This window comes from Marmota marmota, unplaced genomic scaffold, assembly GCF_001458135.2.
Source record: "Marmota marmota marmota unplaced genomic scaffold, marMar, whole genome shotgun sequence".
Lineage (NCBI taxonomy): Eukaryota > Metazoa > Chordata > Mammalia > Rodentia > Sciuridae > Marmota > Marmota marmota.
In genome coordinates this window covers 56,202,398-56,221,920 of record NW_025999968.1, presented here as the reverse complement: position 1 = coordinate 56,221,920, position 19,523 = coordinate 56,202,398, and the positions used below count along the sequence as shown (strand labels likewise).

The following is a 19,523-nucleotide window of genomic DNA, read 5'->3' as shown; positions in this document are numbered from 1 at the left end:
GGTCCTGGGGATTGAACCTAGTGCCTCACACATGCTAGGCGATTGCTCTATCACTGAGCTTCACAACTCCAGCCCTCAGCCCTCCAATTTTTAACTCTGGTATACATACTTATTTACTTCTTAAATTTCTTTCTACATTATTTTACAGTTTGCAAGTCTAAGGTTTTTGCATGTTTTGAAATTTTTATATATATTTGATACAATCAACACTAGATAATGAATTTACTTCTACCTTTTTAATCCTTTTCGTTTTAGTTTTCATTTATTCTTCCTACCTTGAACTAACTACTATTTCAAAAACAATGGTGAAGAGCTGATATCCTCATCCCATTCCCATTTTTTAGAAGAAAGTTGTCAATAACAATTCACCATTAGAAATAATGTTTGCTGCTGGGTGCACACCTGTAATCCCAGCAGCTGGGGAGGCTGAAGCAGGAGGATCATGAGTTCAAAGCCTCAACTTACCGAGGTACTAAGCAACTCAGTGAGACCCTGTCTCTAAATAAAATAAAAAATAGGGCTGGGGATGTGGCTCAGAGGTCGAGTACCCCTAAGTTCAATCCCCAGTACGAAAAAAAAAAAAAAAAATCAAGGTGATGAATTATACTGATTCTTTTTTTTTTTTTTAAAGATAGAGTGAGAGAGGGAGGGAGAGAGAGAGAGAGAATTTTTAATATTTATTTTTTAGTTCTCGGCGGACACAACATCTTTGTTTATATGTGGTGCTGAGGATCGAACCCGGGCCGCACGCATGCCAGGCGAGCGCGCTACCGCTTGAGCCACATCCCCAGCCCTTATACTGATTCTTGAATATTAAAACTGCACATGCTGGGCTGGGGTTGTGGCTCAGTGGTAGAATGCTCGCCTAGCATGCACGAGCACTGGATTCGATCCTCAGCACCAATAAATGTAAAATAAAGATATTGTGTCCACCTACAACCAAAAAATAAATATTAAAAAATAATACACATGCTATCTTCAGATACAGCTCACTTGGTTTTAATGGTATCTTTTTTACATGTCACTGGATTGTATGCTATTATTTTCAGATTTTATAACTAATTATAATTGACTAATTTTAATTAAGATGAGAGATTGATATACATTTCCTTTCTTATAATGTCTTGAGCTTATTGTCCAGATTATGTGACCTTAGGATATCTTTAGAAGAGTTTGTGTATGACTGATACTACTTCTTCCTTAAATGTTTGAATTTAATATATGGGAAGTTTTCTAAGCAATGATTCAATTTCAAAGGAGTATGTCCATAAAAATAGTGAAAACTTGTTCAAGCTATCCTTTCAATGTTTTTATGCCTATAGGACCTACAGTATCTTCCTTTTCACTTCCCATACTGATGATTCATATGTTCTTATTTTTTTCCCTTAGTCTTGCCAGATACTTATAGATTCTGTTAATCTTATTAAACAATCATTTGACTTTTTGATTATAACATTATTTGTTTACTGTTTTTCAGCTCCAAATCCCATCCATGTTCTGTACTCTGCTGTTGTTTGGGTGGAGCACTGTACTCACAGAGGAGCTAGAGCTGTGGCTTCAGGCCATGCTTCTCCCACTAACAGCCCACTGCAGCAACACCAGGCACCTTCTAGAGATCAGGAATGGCCAGGCCTTCTTGATACCTACTTAAAATTATTGAATTCTTATTTTGACTGTGGTGGTGTTGTTAATTTTTGATTTTTGGTTTTTTGGGGGGGTGGTGCTGGGGATTGAATCCAGGGCCTTAGGCATGCTAGGCAAATACTCTACCAACTGAGCTATATCCCCAGCCCCTCACTTATTTTGTAAATATTTTCAAAACTTTCTCCTCATCTAAATTTCTTGCCATAACATGGATATTTTTACATTTCATTTTACAAAATTAATACTACATTACAGAACTTTCAGGTAAATGGGTGGGTGACGTGCTTACACAGAAAAGGCATTTAGCTATTTTCTTCCATCCTATAAATTCTAATCCATTCCAAGTGTATTCTACTATCTTTACTGATGAGATCTACTTCTGTGATTCATAAAAAATAAAGAAAATCCCGGATTTCTTAGTAATCCATTTCCAAAAATCTCAGTCAATAATTTAAATATGTAACATACCTGTACTCATTAGTATAGTCAAAATCTTGCTTATTATGAGTTGGCTTAAGGAAGTTACATTCTATAATTCCAACTACTCCAACACCCATGTTGTTTGCCTGAAAATAATAAAATAAAATCAGCACATTAAGCATAACACATTGTGCTCAAAGTACTCTTAAAGATTCAAAATTTGTTTTTAAAAAATCATTAATCTATACTCACATGAGTCTCATGAAATTTAGACTGAATATTTTCATTTTTATTTTATTTTTCTGGGAGTTAATTACTAAATGTATTAAAACTTTTCTCTAAATGCATTCCAACTATACGTTTATACAAGTATTATCATCGCCAAATTTATACAAGGAAAAAAGAACTACCACAACCAGGATGCAATTTCTTTTTCTTTTCCTTTTTTTTTTTAGAGAGAGAGAGAGAGAGAATCTTTAATATTTATTTATTTATTTTTAGTTTTCGGCGGACACAACATCTTTGTTTGTATGTGGTGCTGAGGATCGAACCCGGGCTGCATGCATGCCAGGCGAGCATGCTACCGCTTGAGCCACATCTCCAGCCCAGGATGCAATTTCTTAAGACAGGAGAAACAAGAGGTAACTCATTAAAAAAAAAAAGAAGAAGTATCTCATCTCAGTATCTGCAATGCCTAGCAAAAATTCTGGCATATATAGTCTGTGAAGTCCTCAGTCCCAGCATTTGGGAGACTGAGACAGGAGGATAACAGAGAAACCCCATGTCAAACAAAAACAAAAATAAAAATGTAACCAGTTGCCAATATGATGAAATAAAAACTTAGGTCACTTGCACCAGTTATTTGGGGCAGATGGGGGTGTAACCAGGGATTGAACTCAGAGGCACTCAACTACTGAGCCACATCTCCATCCCTATTTTGTATTTTCTTTAGAGACAGGGTCTGAGTTTCTTAATGCCTTGCTTTTGCTGAGGCTGGCTTTGAACTCATAATCCTCCTGCCTCAGCCTCCCGAGCTGCTGGGATTACAGGCACACATCACCATGCCCAGCACACCAGTTATTTTTTGAAACTATACTAGCTAAAATTAATCAATTCAAATTAACTGTTGAATTCTGATATTTACATGCTATTAACAAGTATATTTTGTTCACAATTATAGCTTATTTCTGAGTCTACTTACAAATGGAAATGGAAGAATATGTAACTTATAAAATAAAAATTTTTGTAAAGTTATTAATTAAACCATGTAAATCTAATCACAATTCTGCTCTGTTCAGAGCCATCAGTGTGGTCTAAGGATGTGGCTCAGTGATTTGCCTAGCATGCATGAGACCCTGGATTTGAGCCCTAGTACAGTCAATAGTGGAGACAGGCAAGGTATTGCATGCCTATAATCCTAGCTTTGAGAATTAAAGCAGGAAGACCACAACTTCAAAGGTCAGCCTAGGCAACTTAGCGAGACCCTTTCTCAAAAATAAATTTTTTAAAAAAGTGGTGAGGGAAGGGGGTTTGGAGAAAGGGTTCTGTGGTAGAGAACTTGCCTAACATGTATAAAACCCTGGGTTCAATCCCTAGTGCCACAAAAAATCCAAACAACAACAAAAAACATCAATGGTTCTTCATTTCAGACCACCAGTAAACCACGGTCATAACAAGACCCCTTTCATTTGTAGTTCTTGTCATCCTTCTTTCCAGCTTCATCTTCCTGTCTTTCCAATTACTTTGTTCCCCAATTACAACACAAGTTGTTCTTCATGATGTTACACTCTCAGAAACTTCTTCCCCTTCCTTTGCAGAAGCTTGCTCTGCCTGGAGAGCCCTTCCCAGACTTTATAAGGCAGTGAAGTCAATGGAGACATCTCATCATCAGTCTTCAGAAAGACTTTTTGATGGTCTAAGGATATTCCTCAAACTGAGCTGAGGGCATGCTCTGTGCCTCATCATAATTTTCTGCTGAACACCTAGCATGGTAAGTCTGAGCATCTGCATTTTGGCCCACTCCACCATCTGGTAAAGACAAACATTAAATGTTTGTTCTAAAAGCCTAATTTTACAAGGTAAAACTGAACGCGAAACTAGAAACTGTACATGATGCAAAAAAAAATTTATTTTTGTGGTGTTGGGGACTGAACCTTGTACATGCGAGGCAAGCACTGTACCAACTTGAGCTATATCCCCAGCCTCCATGATGCAAATTTAACTGTGTTTGCAAAATGGGCCCTGTATCCTATGAAGTAAAATTCATAAATGACAAAAGAAAAAGAATTTATATTCTATAGCAGATAGATTATTTTTTTGAATCCCAAAGCACTAGAGAAATAAGGCATATTATCAAAAATGCATTTCTAACTACCAATGAAATTTATTAACTTAAATAGCACATTATAGAATATTCCTAGCAACTAGTATTTTAATTGCAAATGAAAATTAGCATTTTAAGTAAATGTCATTTATATCTCATATCACAATTGCCAGATTTTTGCATTAATTTTCAAATGAAATTAACAATTACAAAGAAAAGCCCAACAAAGTTTTCACATACTTCTGCAAAAATGCTACTATTCTGGACTCATGCCATGAAAATAGGTGAAGCAGAGTTCCAACCTATTCAAATAGCATTCAAGATAAATCCACATGATTATACTGTGTAGAGCTTACAACATTCTACAAAGGATTTAGAATAAAGATGAACAGAAAACAAAAAACAGAGAACTAAAAAAAAAAAAAAAAACAGGGGCTGGGGATGTGGCTCAAGTGGTAGCGCGGTCGTCTGGCATGCGTGCGGCCCGGTTCGATTCTCAGCACCACATACCAACAAAGATGTTGTGTATGCCGATAACTAAATAAATAAATAAATAAATATTTTAAAAAAGTAAAAAATAAAAAAAGAGCTAGCCTTTTTATGTATAAGGCAGACTCTCACTAATTTGCTTAGGCTGGCCTAAAACTTGTGATCCTCCCGTCTCAGCCTCTTGAGTTGCTGGGATTACAGGGGTGCAGCACCACCCCAGCAAAATATACACCTAGCCTGAAAAACTTTTTTCCCCGGGTGCGGAGGTGCATGCCTGTAATCCCAGCAGCTCGCGAGGCAGCATCAGCAAAAGCAAGGCACTAAGCAACCCAGTGAGACTCTGTCTCTAAATAAAATACAAAATAGGGCTGGGGGGAAGTGGCTCAGTGGCCAAGTGCCCCTGAGTTCAATCCCCAGTACCCCACCCCCCAAATATTTTTTTAACAAAGTTGATTTTTAGAATTATTTTCATTATTGAGTTTCTACAAACCTCAAATTATTGAATTCGTAGAAAATGCTACACACACACCCTAAAAAATGCCTATGTAAATATGTACAGGACAGACAGACATAGTGAACTAGCTCATCATCTTAACGTGGATTCTACAACAATGGAAATTTTTTAAGAGGACAGTCCCAATATATTTAGGAATTATCTCCTAAAAAGATATAGCCTATCAGATACTATTTTTCAGGCTATTTCAGTCAACATTAATAAAATCTAACCAGTGTCATTCCAGTAAGAAAAAAATCACTGATCCCATATCAAATGCAGGCAAAAGAAGGGCATCTATGGCTGAGATCCACACTCACTGTTAGATCTTGGGCAAACTGCACATCCTATTTATTAGCCCCAATTTTCTTATCTATAAAGTAGGGGCAAAATAAATATCCTAACTCCCCTTACAGGACTGTTCAGGATCAAATGAGAAATTAATACAAAATTAAAATGTAATACTAATATTATTTTTAAGAGACTGGCGTCTAAAAATCATGAGCAAAACCACTATAAAATAATTTTGCCTTTATCCCAATAACATTATTCTAATTTTTATTAAAAATAGACCATTCTTTTAAAATATAAAGCTTACCCTTAGCTGACATCCAACTTTTTCATAAGCTTTGATGAGTCTATTTCTGTGATACATCATTATGCCATAATGATCTTTATTTCTGCAGTTGAATCCAAAAGTAATTCTCACTGTTTTAGTCTTAAAAGGTTAAGGAAAATTCTGAGAAGAAAAAAAACACACCTCACTCTCCTCAAATCACTGTTTCATTTTAATGAACTCTGAAGTGCATAAAGAAGGGAAAAGTTGAAAAGAATTAGAATCCCTATCAAGGAAAAAAAAAAAAAAGGAAAAAGGGGCAAAGGAGTGCATGCTTGATTGACATGCCTATACAGCATCAAACAATAAAGGATACTAAAAATTTAGGTCGATAAACATCACGTTCAATGTAGGCAAGACTCTTCGAAACTAGCTGTGTCTTCACTTTCTGTCCACGTAAGATTATCTGCATTCTTGGCTTTAAATATAATATACTGCAGTAAGCCTTAAAAGAAACATAACAATATTGGTACTTTCTAAATAATTATCTACAGGTTTATTCAACATTATTTTGATGTAGCTTTAAACAGAAAGTTATCGCCTTGCTTTAAGAACAGACATACCACCATTTCAGTAAAATATTACATATTGTAGAGCTGGAGGTATATAACTCAATGGTAAACCATGTATTTATCAGCATATACAAGGCCCCTGAATTAAGTCCCCAGAGTCAAAAAATAGTAACAGCAATAACATAGATTTCAAAGCGGTACAATTATTCTAATTTGATTATTTTCACTAAACTGTGGTCAGAAAAAATGATACGGAGATAACAATCTAATGACCTAAAATTCAAAAATAAAATAATGAGCAGGATCTAATATAATTCAGAGAAAATTATATAGGCTTGACAAGTAAAAAATTCTAAATAATGCACCAATGCATAAGCAGAACAGAGAAATATGGCGCTTTTTCAAAACTGAGCTATGGTCAAAGTATGTTTTCAGTTCTTAATATATAAATGTTGAGATACTTAATAAATCTGACCAAACTTCAGACCTAAAACATGTTACAACATGATCTATATTTTTTTTATTCTTAAGTTTTAGGTAGACACAATATCTTTATTTTATGTTTATGTGGTGCTGAGGATCGAACCCATGTGCCTAGAGCATGCTAGGCAAGCACTCTACCACTGAGCCACAACCCCAGCCCCTACAACATGATCTTCTGAAACCTGTAACAGAAACCTCAGATGGAAATACATGAGTAACTCACAAAGAAAAGACGAAAGCTTCAATACAAACCTAACTGACCATTTCTTTTTTTCCCTAATTCCCAAGTTCAAAAGAAGTGGTGTTTGTCATTTATAAAATTCATTAATAGCTCAGTTGGTAGAATGTTTGCCTCTTACACAAGACCCTGGGTTCAATCCCCAATACACACACAAACATACACACACACACACACACACACACACGATTAACATCTTAAAATACTGTACGTCTAGTGTATTCAAATCAAATCCCCTGGCTGCCTCTGGATCTGGTTCATATTTGAGAAAGATTTTTTAAACAGCTATGGCATCCCACAGCAACAGGAATAATACATTTCAGATTACAGTAATTGATAGGTTTATAATTATGAAACCACATGGTAAAACATGTAAATGTCGAACAGATTCTCAGCTTCTAGTTACTACATAATTTTAACACATAAAATTTTAGCACATAAAAATGTACCAAAAACATTATTATCATGTCTTATACTAAGAAATTTAATATTCTTATATCAACACTGTTAAATTGAGATTTTCATTTCTTCAGTCTAGAAACATACCCATTTGTGGGCTGATGCTTGCCTTGCACGTGCTGGATTTTATCCCCAGCAACAAAACAAAACAAAACAAAAAAAATCAAAGCCAGTTCTAAGGTCAAATCTCAAGAGATATTTATCATAAAACTATATTAATATATACTCTCTTCAGGATGATAATTAAGGTATAGTGAGTATTCTATAGTATTATAAAAATTGGTTTAGGGGCTGGGGTTGTGGCTCAGTGGTAGACCACTTGTCTCGCACATGCGAGGCCCTGGGTTCGATCCTCAGCACCACATAAAAATAAATAAATAAAATAAAGGTATTGTGTCCAACTACAACAAAAAAAATATTTTAAAAAAATGGTTTAAAACATTTTGGTATTTTTTGATAAAATAATCAGTACAGGCCTGGGGATGTAGCTCAGTAGATAGAGTGCTTGCCTAGCATGCACAAGGCCCTGGGTTCAATCCCCAGCACCTCGAAAAAAAAATTAAAAAATCAGTACAGCCATCATAAAATATGCTGATTCCAACAACGTCAATTCAAAGAATCTAAGCACATAGTAAAAACTATTAAGCACTGTTAGATCTGATGATTTTGCAATTACAAGGTTTTCTAAGCAAATGAAACAACCAGTGGGCCAATGAAAACTTATATATCAGTTCTTTCTGCAATGCTTTCCTATAGACATCACTGCCAACCTTTAGAAAAACAGGGGGTACTGTAAGTCTGCTAATAATTCCTTTACTCCATGACTTTCTCATTTCCATGAAGAGAGCTGCATACATACCCTCAAGGAATAGTCACTCTCAGGGGCAATTTGGTCCATTCTTTCTTGCTTCTTGTACCCTTTCTTCCCCGATGCCTCATCTAAATCCTCAGGAATTCTGATGTCATATTTATCCTTTTCAAAATCAAACTCCGTCGCATTTTTGTAGCTGTAAAAGTAATTTTCAGAAAGCAGCAAAATTTAACTTCAGACAAGATAAGCATCAAATACTATCCTTAGGAAAAAAACAAAATAAACTCACACCCAGTAGACTTCATGAGAGGGACAAGTATAAAAGAAAAGGAATTCCAAAGATTAGGGAAACTCTATCACTCACACATTGCTGGTGGCAATGTAAAACGATAAGAGAATTACGTTAGTGAAAAAAGCCAAAAGGTTTTACATTGTATGATTTCATTTATATAACACTATGTGAAATGAAAAAAAATTATAGAAAGGGGACAGAACAAAGATTGACAGTTATTAAGAAAATGTAGGTGTGGCTATAAAAAGGCAACATGAGGGATTCTGGTGATGATGAAAGTGTCCTCTACTTAGACTGCATCAATGACAATATCCTGCCACGATCAACAGCACTACTGTGAGATGTTACCATTAGGAAAACTGGGTATATGAGCTCTATTATTTCTTAGAACTGCACATGAAAATCTACAATGATCTTCTGAAACCTCTAACAGAAACTCAGATGGAAATACATCTGAAAAAAGAAAAAAAAAAATCCAGGAGGAAGGACGAGGAAGTAAAAGCAAGAAGAAAAAAAAAGAAAAAGGAAATTCAATAAGTCAGAAAAGCACAAATTTTATTATTTATGACCCCCCCACACCATCAAAAAGCACACTTTTTTTTTTTTTTTTCCCCTCAGTACTGGGGACTGAACCCAGGGGTGCTCTACCACTGAGCTACACCCCCGTCCTTTTTATTTTGAGACAGGGTCTTGCTGAGTTTGCTTAGGCTAGCCCGAACTTGTGATCCTACTGCCTCAGCCTCCCAAGTCACTGGTAGTTCAGGTGTGCACCACCATGCCTGGCTCAAAGCAGTTTTAAAGTTCTTTAGACTTACTGCTATTTGTGCTTTATTCCTATGGTTCAGTATATCTTTAGATATCTCAATGAAACAAATTGTTCTTAAATTTTAAAGCTTTGGGGCTGGGGATGTGGCTCAAGCGGTAGCGCGCTCGCCTGGCATGCGTGCGGCCCGGGTTCGATCCTCAGCACCACATACAAACAAAGATGTTGTGTCTGCCGAAAACTAAACAATAAACATTAAAAAAAATTCTCTCTCTCTCTCTCTCCCCCTCCCTCTCCTCTCTCTCTTTAAAAAAAAAAAAAAAAATTTTAAAGCTTTTATTTACAAATATTTTTATCCTTGAATGGATAAAGAATCATAAAGTTTAGCAACACACACAAAAAAATCTCATCTATGATGCTAGATCATGCTTAGCTTTAATGGACAAAAATGGAAGATTTCTATAAGCTGAACTTGTTCCTGGGACTTTTGTCTTCTTCTTCTTCTTCTTTTTTTTTGAGAAGAGAGGCAGAATGGTTGAAAATAGAGTGCTAATGGAGATTGAGTGGCATAAACAGGAATTCTTTTCTAGTATTTCAAATTGAAGCCAAAGTGACTTCAGTAAAATATCCTGAGAAAGATAAATCATTAACTATACCAAAATTACCTTTCCATGTATTTCTTCTTTGTGTAATAATGAATGTACTTAATGAAATCAACCGTAAACATGTACTTTACTTCCCAAATGGTCACCAACTAGCTGGGGTCTACATTTACCTTCTAAGATTCCAAATGATGATCCTTGTCCCCTTCTTACCCATAATAGCATCAAGTTCTGCCAGTAATTTCTGTTCCGTAGAAAACAGAGAATGTTCCAGAATCGCAGCAAGGCTTGCTTTTGATTCTGCTAAATTAATCATCTGACGTATGTCCTTGGTTAAAGACTCAGATCACCAACATGCTTTTCACAAATATAGTATGTAAACTAACTTTAATAAATAGCAGAAAAATATTTTCTCAAGTATTTTCAAAATTTTAAAATGACAGTTTGATTTCAAATGAATATCAGAAAGGATAAAAATTAAGTTTATTAATATTATTACTAATTTAATTTAATGCCTTCCAATATTTCAATGTGTCAGAAAATTTTTCTAAAGTTATCTTGCTTTTCATAATCATTAGCAAAATTTTCAAGTCATACCACAGAAGTCTTTACTAACCCATAATTAACCTAAAATAAAAAGGAGAGCTATGGAAAAAGTTGTTTATTTATTTTTATGGTGCTGGGGATCAAACCCAGGGTCTCACTCATGCTAGGTTCACAATAACCACTAAGTTATCCCCCCAGCCCTTGAAAATAATTTAACGTTAAATGTAACTACCTTAACATTCAGGATTTCCATAGCACAATTCCAATAAAGAGAACAAACCCTGAGCTTCAGGTGTAGGGTTAAAGGCAGTTGACACAGACAAAAACTGGAATAGGTGTGATTAAAAAACAAGAATCTGAAGAAAGGCAAAAGGGTAGAATGCTTCCCAATATTTTTTTCAGTTTCGCCACAGCTTCTATTTCAAAATCAAAAGGATATGGTGTTTGTTGAATGCCACTATTGGAACAACAACATGTTCTGCTTTTATGACTTCCAAGTAGGTCTGAGACAAGAAGCCCACACTCATGGTTTCTCCATTTTTGGTAAAAACTATTGCATCTTTACCCAAACGCATAGAACCTGACTTGAAGCCATTCCCATACAATCCAACCGGGACATGACCATTCATGGTGACTTTGTCACTGAAGCCAAAGCTAAAAGAAAAAGAAAAAATTTAAAAAATAAACACTCATAATCTTCAATTTTTTCAAATTCAGCAAGTATAATACCAAGTTAAAAAAGCCTGGGTCCAAATGCTGGCCTCACCTTCCTGACTATATCATCTTGGGCAAATTACTTTTAATCTATCTTGATGTATCTTCCCATCTCTGAAGCAAAGGAAATCAAATCTATATCACAGGGGTGTAAGAATTACAGGTACTAATACAGTAGCTCGCTGCCGGCACATCCTGGTCAATTAGTTGGCCGAGTTATAATCTGGGGTCCTGGGACTTGAGATTTTACCCCATGAACCTCTTCCTCTAAGTGCTCATGATTCTCTTGTTCTCAGCAAGCCTACTGTGATATGATTAATGATGGGATCAACTAAACCTTTTGGCAGCATAACATTTAAGGGATAACAAAAGAACTATGCTTCTAAATTTTTCTTCTACCCTGTATCTATACTACAGTCTGTTTCCATTTCAGACACATTTGATTCACACTGGCATCCTATTCTCTGATCCTATAGCCCAAGACCTTAGGACTACTTTATGCTGCTTTCTCAATCTCTCAATCTATTTAAAGTTAGCCCCCCATGGTAAGTTTTAATAGAAATATGGTCAGAAGGCAATCACTCACACTGAGTGTATGAAATTTCATGTTTAAAAAAACCAAAACAGGATACAAAGTATGACACATTGAATTTTTTAACTACTTAAAGCCTTGATCTTCAGATGTGTGGCACATTTTTACATACCTTAGCATTTTGTGTAATTTATCTGATGTCATACCGTTCCCATTATCAGTGAATGTCAAGCATATACAGTCATTTATCACTGTTTTGTCAATCCATATCTGTTTAGCATTCACATCAGGATCATAAGCATTATCTGGGACACAAAAGGTTTTGAGAAATTTTGAGTTTGCATTTTAAAGAACAATTAGAACAATCCTTTAACAAGCAACAGATTACCACATTTAGGACTACTTTAAAAGCTACAATTTTTAGGAATTCATAAGGTTTGGAAACAGGAAACTATATTCATTGTCTACTGCAGAATTAATCCCTTCTACAGCTCTTCATATTAAGTATAGAGCAAAGACTGGTACCTGTCACACTAAATTAGTGTAAAACATCACTGAACCCAGAGAAGATTAAGAAAAGGATCAGCCTGGCTATCATAAGGGAAACTGAGAATTGAGTGTCAACTAGCACTATGAATTAACATGGAAGGTACATAACATTTATTAAATAAATGAAAAGTCAATTTCATTTTCTGTTAAGCTACATATTCATATATATAAGCTACAGTCATAGCCCTTGTCAGTTTAACAAAAGTTTCTTTGGCTTTTATTTCTATTATTGTATACTTAACATCCTTGTTTAGCTCAACTCATTTCTCTTAGACCATGTAAGTATAAAGGAATACATTTAAAAACAAAAGTTTTTTTTTAATATTTATTTTTTAGTTATAGGTGGACACAACATCTTTATTTTATTTTTATGTGGTGCTGAGGAACAGACCCAGTGCCTCATGTATAGTAGGCAAGCACTCTACCTCTGAGCCACGGCCCCAACCCAAGATTTTTTAATGGTACCAGAAATTAAATCAACTCGTGATTCATCTGAATATTCCTTAACCAATCAAAATATATTTTGAAGACCTTATTATAGGTATTATAGATATTTTCAATTATCTGCCTACAAAGCAGCCTAGAATTAAATAATCTTTTTACTCCCAACCCCTTCAAGATACTATTTTATTAAAAACTTAAAATGCTGGGCTGGGGAGTGTGGCTCAAGCGGTAGTGCACTCGCCTGGCATGCGTGCGGCCCAGGTTCGATCCTCAGCACCACATACAAACAAAAATGTTGTGTCCGCCGAAAACTAAAAAATAAATATTAAAATTCTCTCTCTCTCTCTCTAAAAAAAAATTAAAAAAAAAAAACTTAAAATGGGGTATACCCCAAACAGTGCCATGAAAGTCATGGGAACAGGTTGCCATAAAAATAAGAACTACAATGTTAAAGCAAACCCACTCCAAGAATTGGGGCGGGGGGGGGAATCACCCAAATACATGTGTTAGTTGGAATACTTGGAAAAACCTAACTATAACAAAGAAAAGTGCTTGTTCAAAAAGTCCTTCTTTTCCTTGCACGTGGATCCTTCCTTGATAAGGAATTTAATTATACCTAAGAATAAAGTGTCCTTTTACTATATTTTTAAAACATATACTAAAATCCTAAAAAATATTCATCTGCATGAATCATGACCCCATAATGCAAATCTGACTGCAACCCTGCCTCTTTTAATGTTCATTACAACACTATTAAAATAAAATCCTAGCTGGATGTGGTAGTTCACGTCTATAATCCAGTGACTAGGAAGGCTGAGGCAGAAGGACTGCAGGTTCGAGGCCAGTCTCAACAATTTAGTGAGACCTTTTCTCAAAACAAAAACAGAGGGCCAAGAATGTAGCTTTGGGGTAGAGTGCTTGCTTGGCATGTACAAGGTTCTTGGTTCAAGCCCCATACAGCAAAACATACATACGTACGTACATACATATATAAAAATCCTTGACCCTGCTCATCCTATCTTTTGGATGAAGCAAGAATTTATTATCACAAATCTAACATATTAATCTTCATAACACCAGAAAAACGAATCCATTCTATATATTATATACATTCTCTATTATATACTCAGTATATATTGAGAAGCATAATTCTCATTTTTAACTTTGATAATCAGAATGAAAATGTTTTCAATATAAACACTGTACAAACTTAGCAAATTGAATCCTAAATGTTATGAAATACTTGGGTAATATTATAAGGAAAATTAAACAGTGATTTTGACACCCTTTTGCATAATTGTTATGCTAGGTAAGCCTTACTACTAATATTATTAAAGATAAAAATTTTTGAAGTACACTCGTATATTATTATTCAATAAAGTTTTAAAACTGTAAGTGCAAGCAACAGATAATATATGAAATGTCAATTTACATACCTATTAATTCAGCAACTGCACTGAATGGCCAAGTATGACTAGTAGAATTTGTATGTAAAAACTTCGGGCAAAGCTGAAACAAACCAATGATTCATGTAAATTAATTTAGATCTTACTTTTAAAAGAGAACAAAATCCAATATAATTTATTTGTCCTAGTGTGAAACAAACTGAGGCTGTACAAAAATGACTTAGCTCCAGGATATATCTGGGAAATACAACACAGAAGATTCTTGGAAACCAACTAAACAACTTACATATCAAGACTTGTTTCAAAACCCTTGCCTTCTTGTATCCATCCACAATGGCCCAATCCCCAACGGCTACCTACCTTAAAATGACTCAGCCAAGGTCCTAAAATCCTATAAACATCCTAATCATCCTACTCTGAAACACAATTGTGTGGGAGAGGGTCTCCTTAGTGTACTGGATCTAATGAACTTGCTTCATGACAGGTTTTTCTGATGGTCTCTTGAACAGTCACTACTGGACCCTTTGACTTGGTTTATAACTCTTAGGTTCATTACAATTGTGTGACATTGGCACAGTATGCATCTAGAAATTCTTCGAACAATATCAAATATTAGTTCCAATGCAACAGACCATTCTTATTCCAAGGCTTTTAAGTCTGATTTTATTCACAACTCCCAACCCCTTCAAGATACTATTTTATTAAAGAATATGTCGATTAACCTCATACTATAGGAACTCTCTTAATTTCCTGAATGATGTAGACAGCAAATGTACAAAAATGTACATATGGTTTTACAAGGTTGAGGTTAAGGGGCTGGGATTGTGGTTCAGTGGGAGGGAGCTTGCCTCGCATGTGTGAGGCACAGGATTTGATCCGCAGCACCACATAAAATAAATAAATAAAGGTATTGTGTCCATCTACAACAACAACAAAAAATTTTTAAATCTTTTTTAAAAAAATAAAAGATTGAGGGGCTAGGGTTGTGGCTCAGTGGTATAGTGCTCACCTAGCATGCACGAGGCACTGGGTTTGAGCCTCAGCACCACATAAATGTAAAATAAAGATATTGTGTCTACCTAAAACTTAACAATAAATATTTTTAAATTTTTTTAAATAAATAAATAAATAATAAAAGGTTGAGGGTTGAAAATTTTACTATGCAGAGAATTTCCATACAATCTTTTTTGTGTTCATTTTGAACAAATTTACTCATATTTGAAGAAGAAAAACAAAAAGAATAGGGAGCACTATGGTAAGTGTTAAGAGTTCCCCAAACTAGATTAAATCTAAAGCAAGCCAAGGACATTTACAATGCTCAGTTGCTGCCACCAGGTGTCAGAAAAAGGTCAATTTTTCCTTTGTCCACACTTGCTTTCAGATGATCCACAAAGTCCTCAGTACCACTCATTAGGTGAAATACTACACATTTGAAAAATCATATCCTGTAAAGACTGCTTTTCAAATTAGAAAACATGCATTTCGGACTTTCTACAGTATATGTTTATAAAATATGGAATATATATAATTAAGACTTTCTTAAGAACAATACCATAAATTTCTAAAGAAAATCAATTTCCAGATTTATATCTTGTACAAGAAGCTTTTTCTCAAATTAATCTACATGAGAACATGCCAGTGCTTAGATCTTTCAGTCCCAATTCTACCATTTATATAAGAATGAAACAACCTTCACCCATTCTAAATTTTACCCTGAGGCATGGCCTTGGGGTATAAAACTTCTGGATACCAAACAAAGAGACAAAGACTAGTTCAACCACCATAACCACCATGAGATCAGTCCTTCTATTTTTGCTCCATTTCATATATTCATAAGAAGTGAGGTCTAGAGTTAAAAAAGGTATTCAGAGCCAGGTGAGGGGGCACAGATGCCTGTAATCCCAGCAGCTGGGGAGGCACTTAGCAACTCAGCTAGACCCTGTTTCTAATATAATATATTTTTTTAAAAGGGCTGGGGATGTAGCTCAGCTAAGCACCCCTGGGGTTCAATCCCCAGTACCAAAAAAAAAAAAAAAAAAGGTATTCTGGTCCATGCTACTATACTAGGAATTTAAATGTAAGGTAGAGTGTGATGGTAGGAATGTCAATTCTCACTTAATTCTTAAGAGATTCATATAAGCAAAGAGGAAAGCAGTGAAAAATGAATTCTACCTGGGCATGGTGGCGCACACCTGTAATCCCATGGGCTCAGAATGTTGAAGGAGGACCTTAAGTTCAAAGCCAGCCCCAACAATTTAGCAAGGGCTAAGCAACGTAGTGAGATCCTGTCTCAAAATAAAAAATTTTTTAAAGGGTTGAGGATGTGACTCAGTGGTTAAGTGCCCTAAGGAAGGAAGGAAAGAAGGAATGGAGGGAGGGGAAGGAAAAGTACTAGGGAATGAGACTGATCAAATTATGCTATTCACATATACAAGTACAGCATAATGAACTCTACTATTATGCATAATTATAATGTACCAATAAAAATATATCCTTTTGGGCTGGGGTTGTGGCTCAGATGCAGACCACTTGCCTCACACATGAGAAGCATCAGGTTCAATCCTCAGCACCACATAAAAATAAATAAGCAATATAAAAATATTGTGTCCATGTATAACTAAAAAATATTTTTTAAAAAATATATCCTTTGAGAGCCACCGCCCACACCTGCAAGGAAGGCAGACCTGTAACCGACCGGCAGAACAGGCCCAGAGGCCCGCCGGCGTGGTAGACACATCACCCCAATTGGAGGAGGGACAGAGTCGCTGCCCGCGCCAGCAAGGTAGGCAGACCTGCGACCGACCGGGGGAACAGGCCCAGCAGCCCGCCAGCGTGGTAGACACATCACCCCAATTGGAGGAAGGGCCCAGCTGCCACCCGCAAGGTAGGCAGACCGCACGTCCCGGAGAAGGGGCCCAACGGCCTGCTGGCCTAGTTGAAAGATCACCCCAATTGGAGGAGGGGCACAGCCGCCGCCTGCGCCTGCAAGGTAGGCAGACCTGCAACCTGGAGAACAGGCCCAGCGGCCTGACAGCGTGGTAGTCAGATCACCCCTATTGGAGGAGGGGCCCAGCCGTTGCCCGCAAGGTAGGCAGACCACGCGAACCGGAGAAGGGGCCCAGCGGCCCGCTGGCGTGATAGACAGATCACCCCAATTGGAGAAGGAGCACAGCCGCCACCCGCGCCTTCACGGGAGACTTTGCAACTATACAAGAGCAACATAAATATATAGGGGGAAAATTCAATAACACAACAGTTTCACCAAGCAGAAAGAAACGCGAGCAGTATGAAAAGACAAGGAAAGAAAGGACCACAAGCAATGCAGGTCAACTCAACTTCAGAATAGGTAATATCTGCAGCAGATGGAATGTCAGATAAAGAATTCAGGATTGGGCTGGGGATGTGGCTCAAGCGGTAGCGCGCTCGCCTGGCATGCGTGCGGCCCGGGTTCGATCCTCAGCACCACATACAAACAAAGATGTTGTGCCTGCCGAAAACTAAAATAAATAAATATTAAAAAAAAAAAAAAAGAATTCAGGATATACATGCTTCAGATGATCTAGAGTCTCAAGGAAGACATTAGACAGCAAAATCAGACAATGAAAGATCACTTCAACAATGAATTACATAAACAAATCCAAGAAGCAAAAGATCAACTATACAGGGAAATAGAGGTTATAAAAAACAAACAAACAGAAATCCTAGAAATGCAGGAAGCAATAAACCAACTTAAAAACTCAAATGAGAATACTACCAGCAAAGTAGAACACTTAGAAGATAGAACATCAGACAATGAAGACAAAGTATTTCAACTTGAAAAGAACAGACAGCTCAGCGAGACTCTTAAGAAACCATGAGCAGAACATCCAAGAAATATGGGATAACATAAAGAGACCAAACTTAAGAGTCACTGGGATACAGGAAGGTATAGAGGTCCAAACCAAAGGAATGAGCAATCTGTTCAACGAAATAATACGAGAAAACTTCCCAGACTTGAAGAATGAGACAGAATCCCAAATCCTAGAAGCCTACAGGACGCCGAACGCGCAAAATCATAAGAGATCCACACCTAGACATATTATAATGAAGATGCCCAACATACAGAATAAGGAGAGAATTTTAAAAGCTACAAGAGAAAGGAAGCAGATTACATTTAGGGGTAAGCCAATCAGGATAACAGCTGATCTTTCAACACAGACGCTGAAAGCTAGAAGATCCTGGAACAACATATTTCAAACGCTGAAAGAAAATGGGTTCCATTGAAGAATTGTGTATCCAGCGAAATTAAGCTTCAGGATGGAAGATGAAATTAAAATCTTCCACGATAAACAAAAGCTAAAAGAATTTGCAGCTAGAAAATCATCTCTTCGAAACACCCTCAGCAAAACATTACAGGAAGAGGAAATGGAAAATAACAATGAAAACCAACAGTGGGAGGTAGGACAGTAAAGGGGGGAAAATAATCACGGAGGAAAAACAAACCATGTTAAGTAACATAAATAAACAAATATGGCTGGAAGAACAATCCATATCTCAATAATAACCCTAAATGTTAATGGCTTAAACTCATGAATTAAGAGACACAGGCTAGTAGAATGGATCAAAAAAAATATCCAACAATATGCTGCCTACAGGAGACGCATTTGATAGGAAAAGACATACATAGACTGAAAGGTGAAAGGTTGGGAAAAATCATATCACTCATATGGACTTCGGAAACAAGCAGGAGTGTCCATACTCATATCAAATAAAATAGATTTCAAGCCAAAGTTAATCAAAAGGGATAAAGAGGGACACTACATACTGCTTAAGGGAACCATACACCAACAAGACATAACAATCATAAATATTTATGCCCCAAACAATGGTGCAGCTATGTTCGTCAAACAAACTCTTCTCAAGTTCAAGAGTCTAATAGACCACCATACCATAATCATGGGAGACTTCAACACACCTCTCTCGCCACTGGACAGATCTTCCAAACAAAAGTTGAATAAGGAAACTATAGAACTCAATAACACTATTAATAACCTAGACCTAATTGACATATATAGAGTATACCACCCAACATCAAGCAGTTACACTTTTTTCTCAGCAGCACATGGATCCTTCTCAAAAATAGATCATATATTATGTCACAGGGCAACTCTTAGACAATATAAAGGAGTAGAGATAATACCATGCATC

At 36.4% G+C, this 19,523-nt stretch overlaps 1 protein-coding gene across 2 annotated transcripts in view; it reads right to left on the bottom strand.

The window, feature by feature from the left end:
• The window catches only part of Morc3 (MORC family CW-type zinc finger 3), a 30,423-nt gene extending 15,984 nt beyond the window's left edge, over positions 1–14,439 (bottom strand). The window contains exons 1-8 of one of the 2 annotated variants that reach the window (XM_015478751.2): positions 14,367–14,439; positions 12,110–12,242; positions 11,131–11,345; positions 10,319–10,466; positions 8,537–8,684; positions 6,302–6,430; positions 5,968–6,087; positions 2,113–2,210 (exon numbers count right to left, since the gene is read on the bottom strand). In XM_015478751.2, coding sequence (XP_015334237.1) covers positions 2,113–2,210; positions 5,968–6,087; positions 6,302–6,430; positions 8,537–8,684; positions 10,319–10,466; positions 11,131–11,345; positions 12,110–12,141 — 890 coding nt within the window. In that variant the 5' untranslated portion in view covers positions 12,142–12,242; positions 14,367–14,439. The other variant, XM_048803652.1, reaches the window with a different exon arrangement.
• Between the last annotated feature and the right edge of the window lie 5,084 nt (positions 14,440–19,523).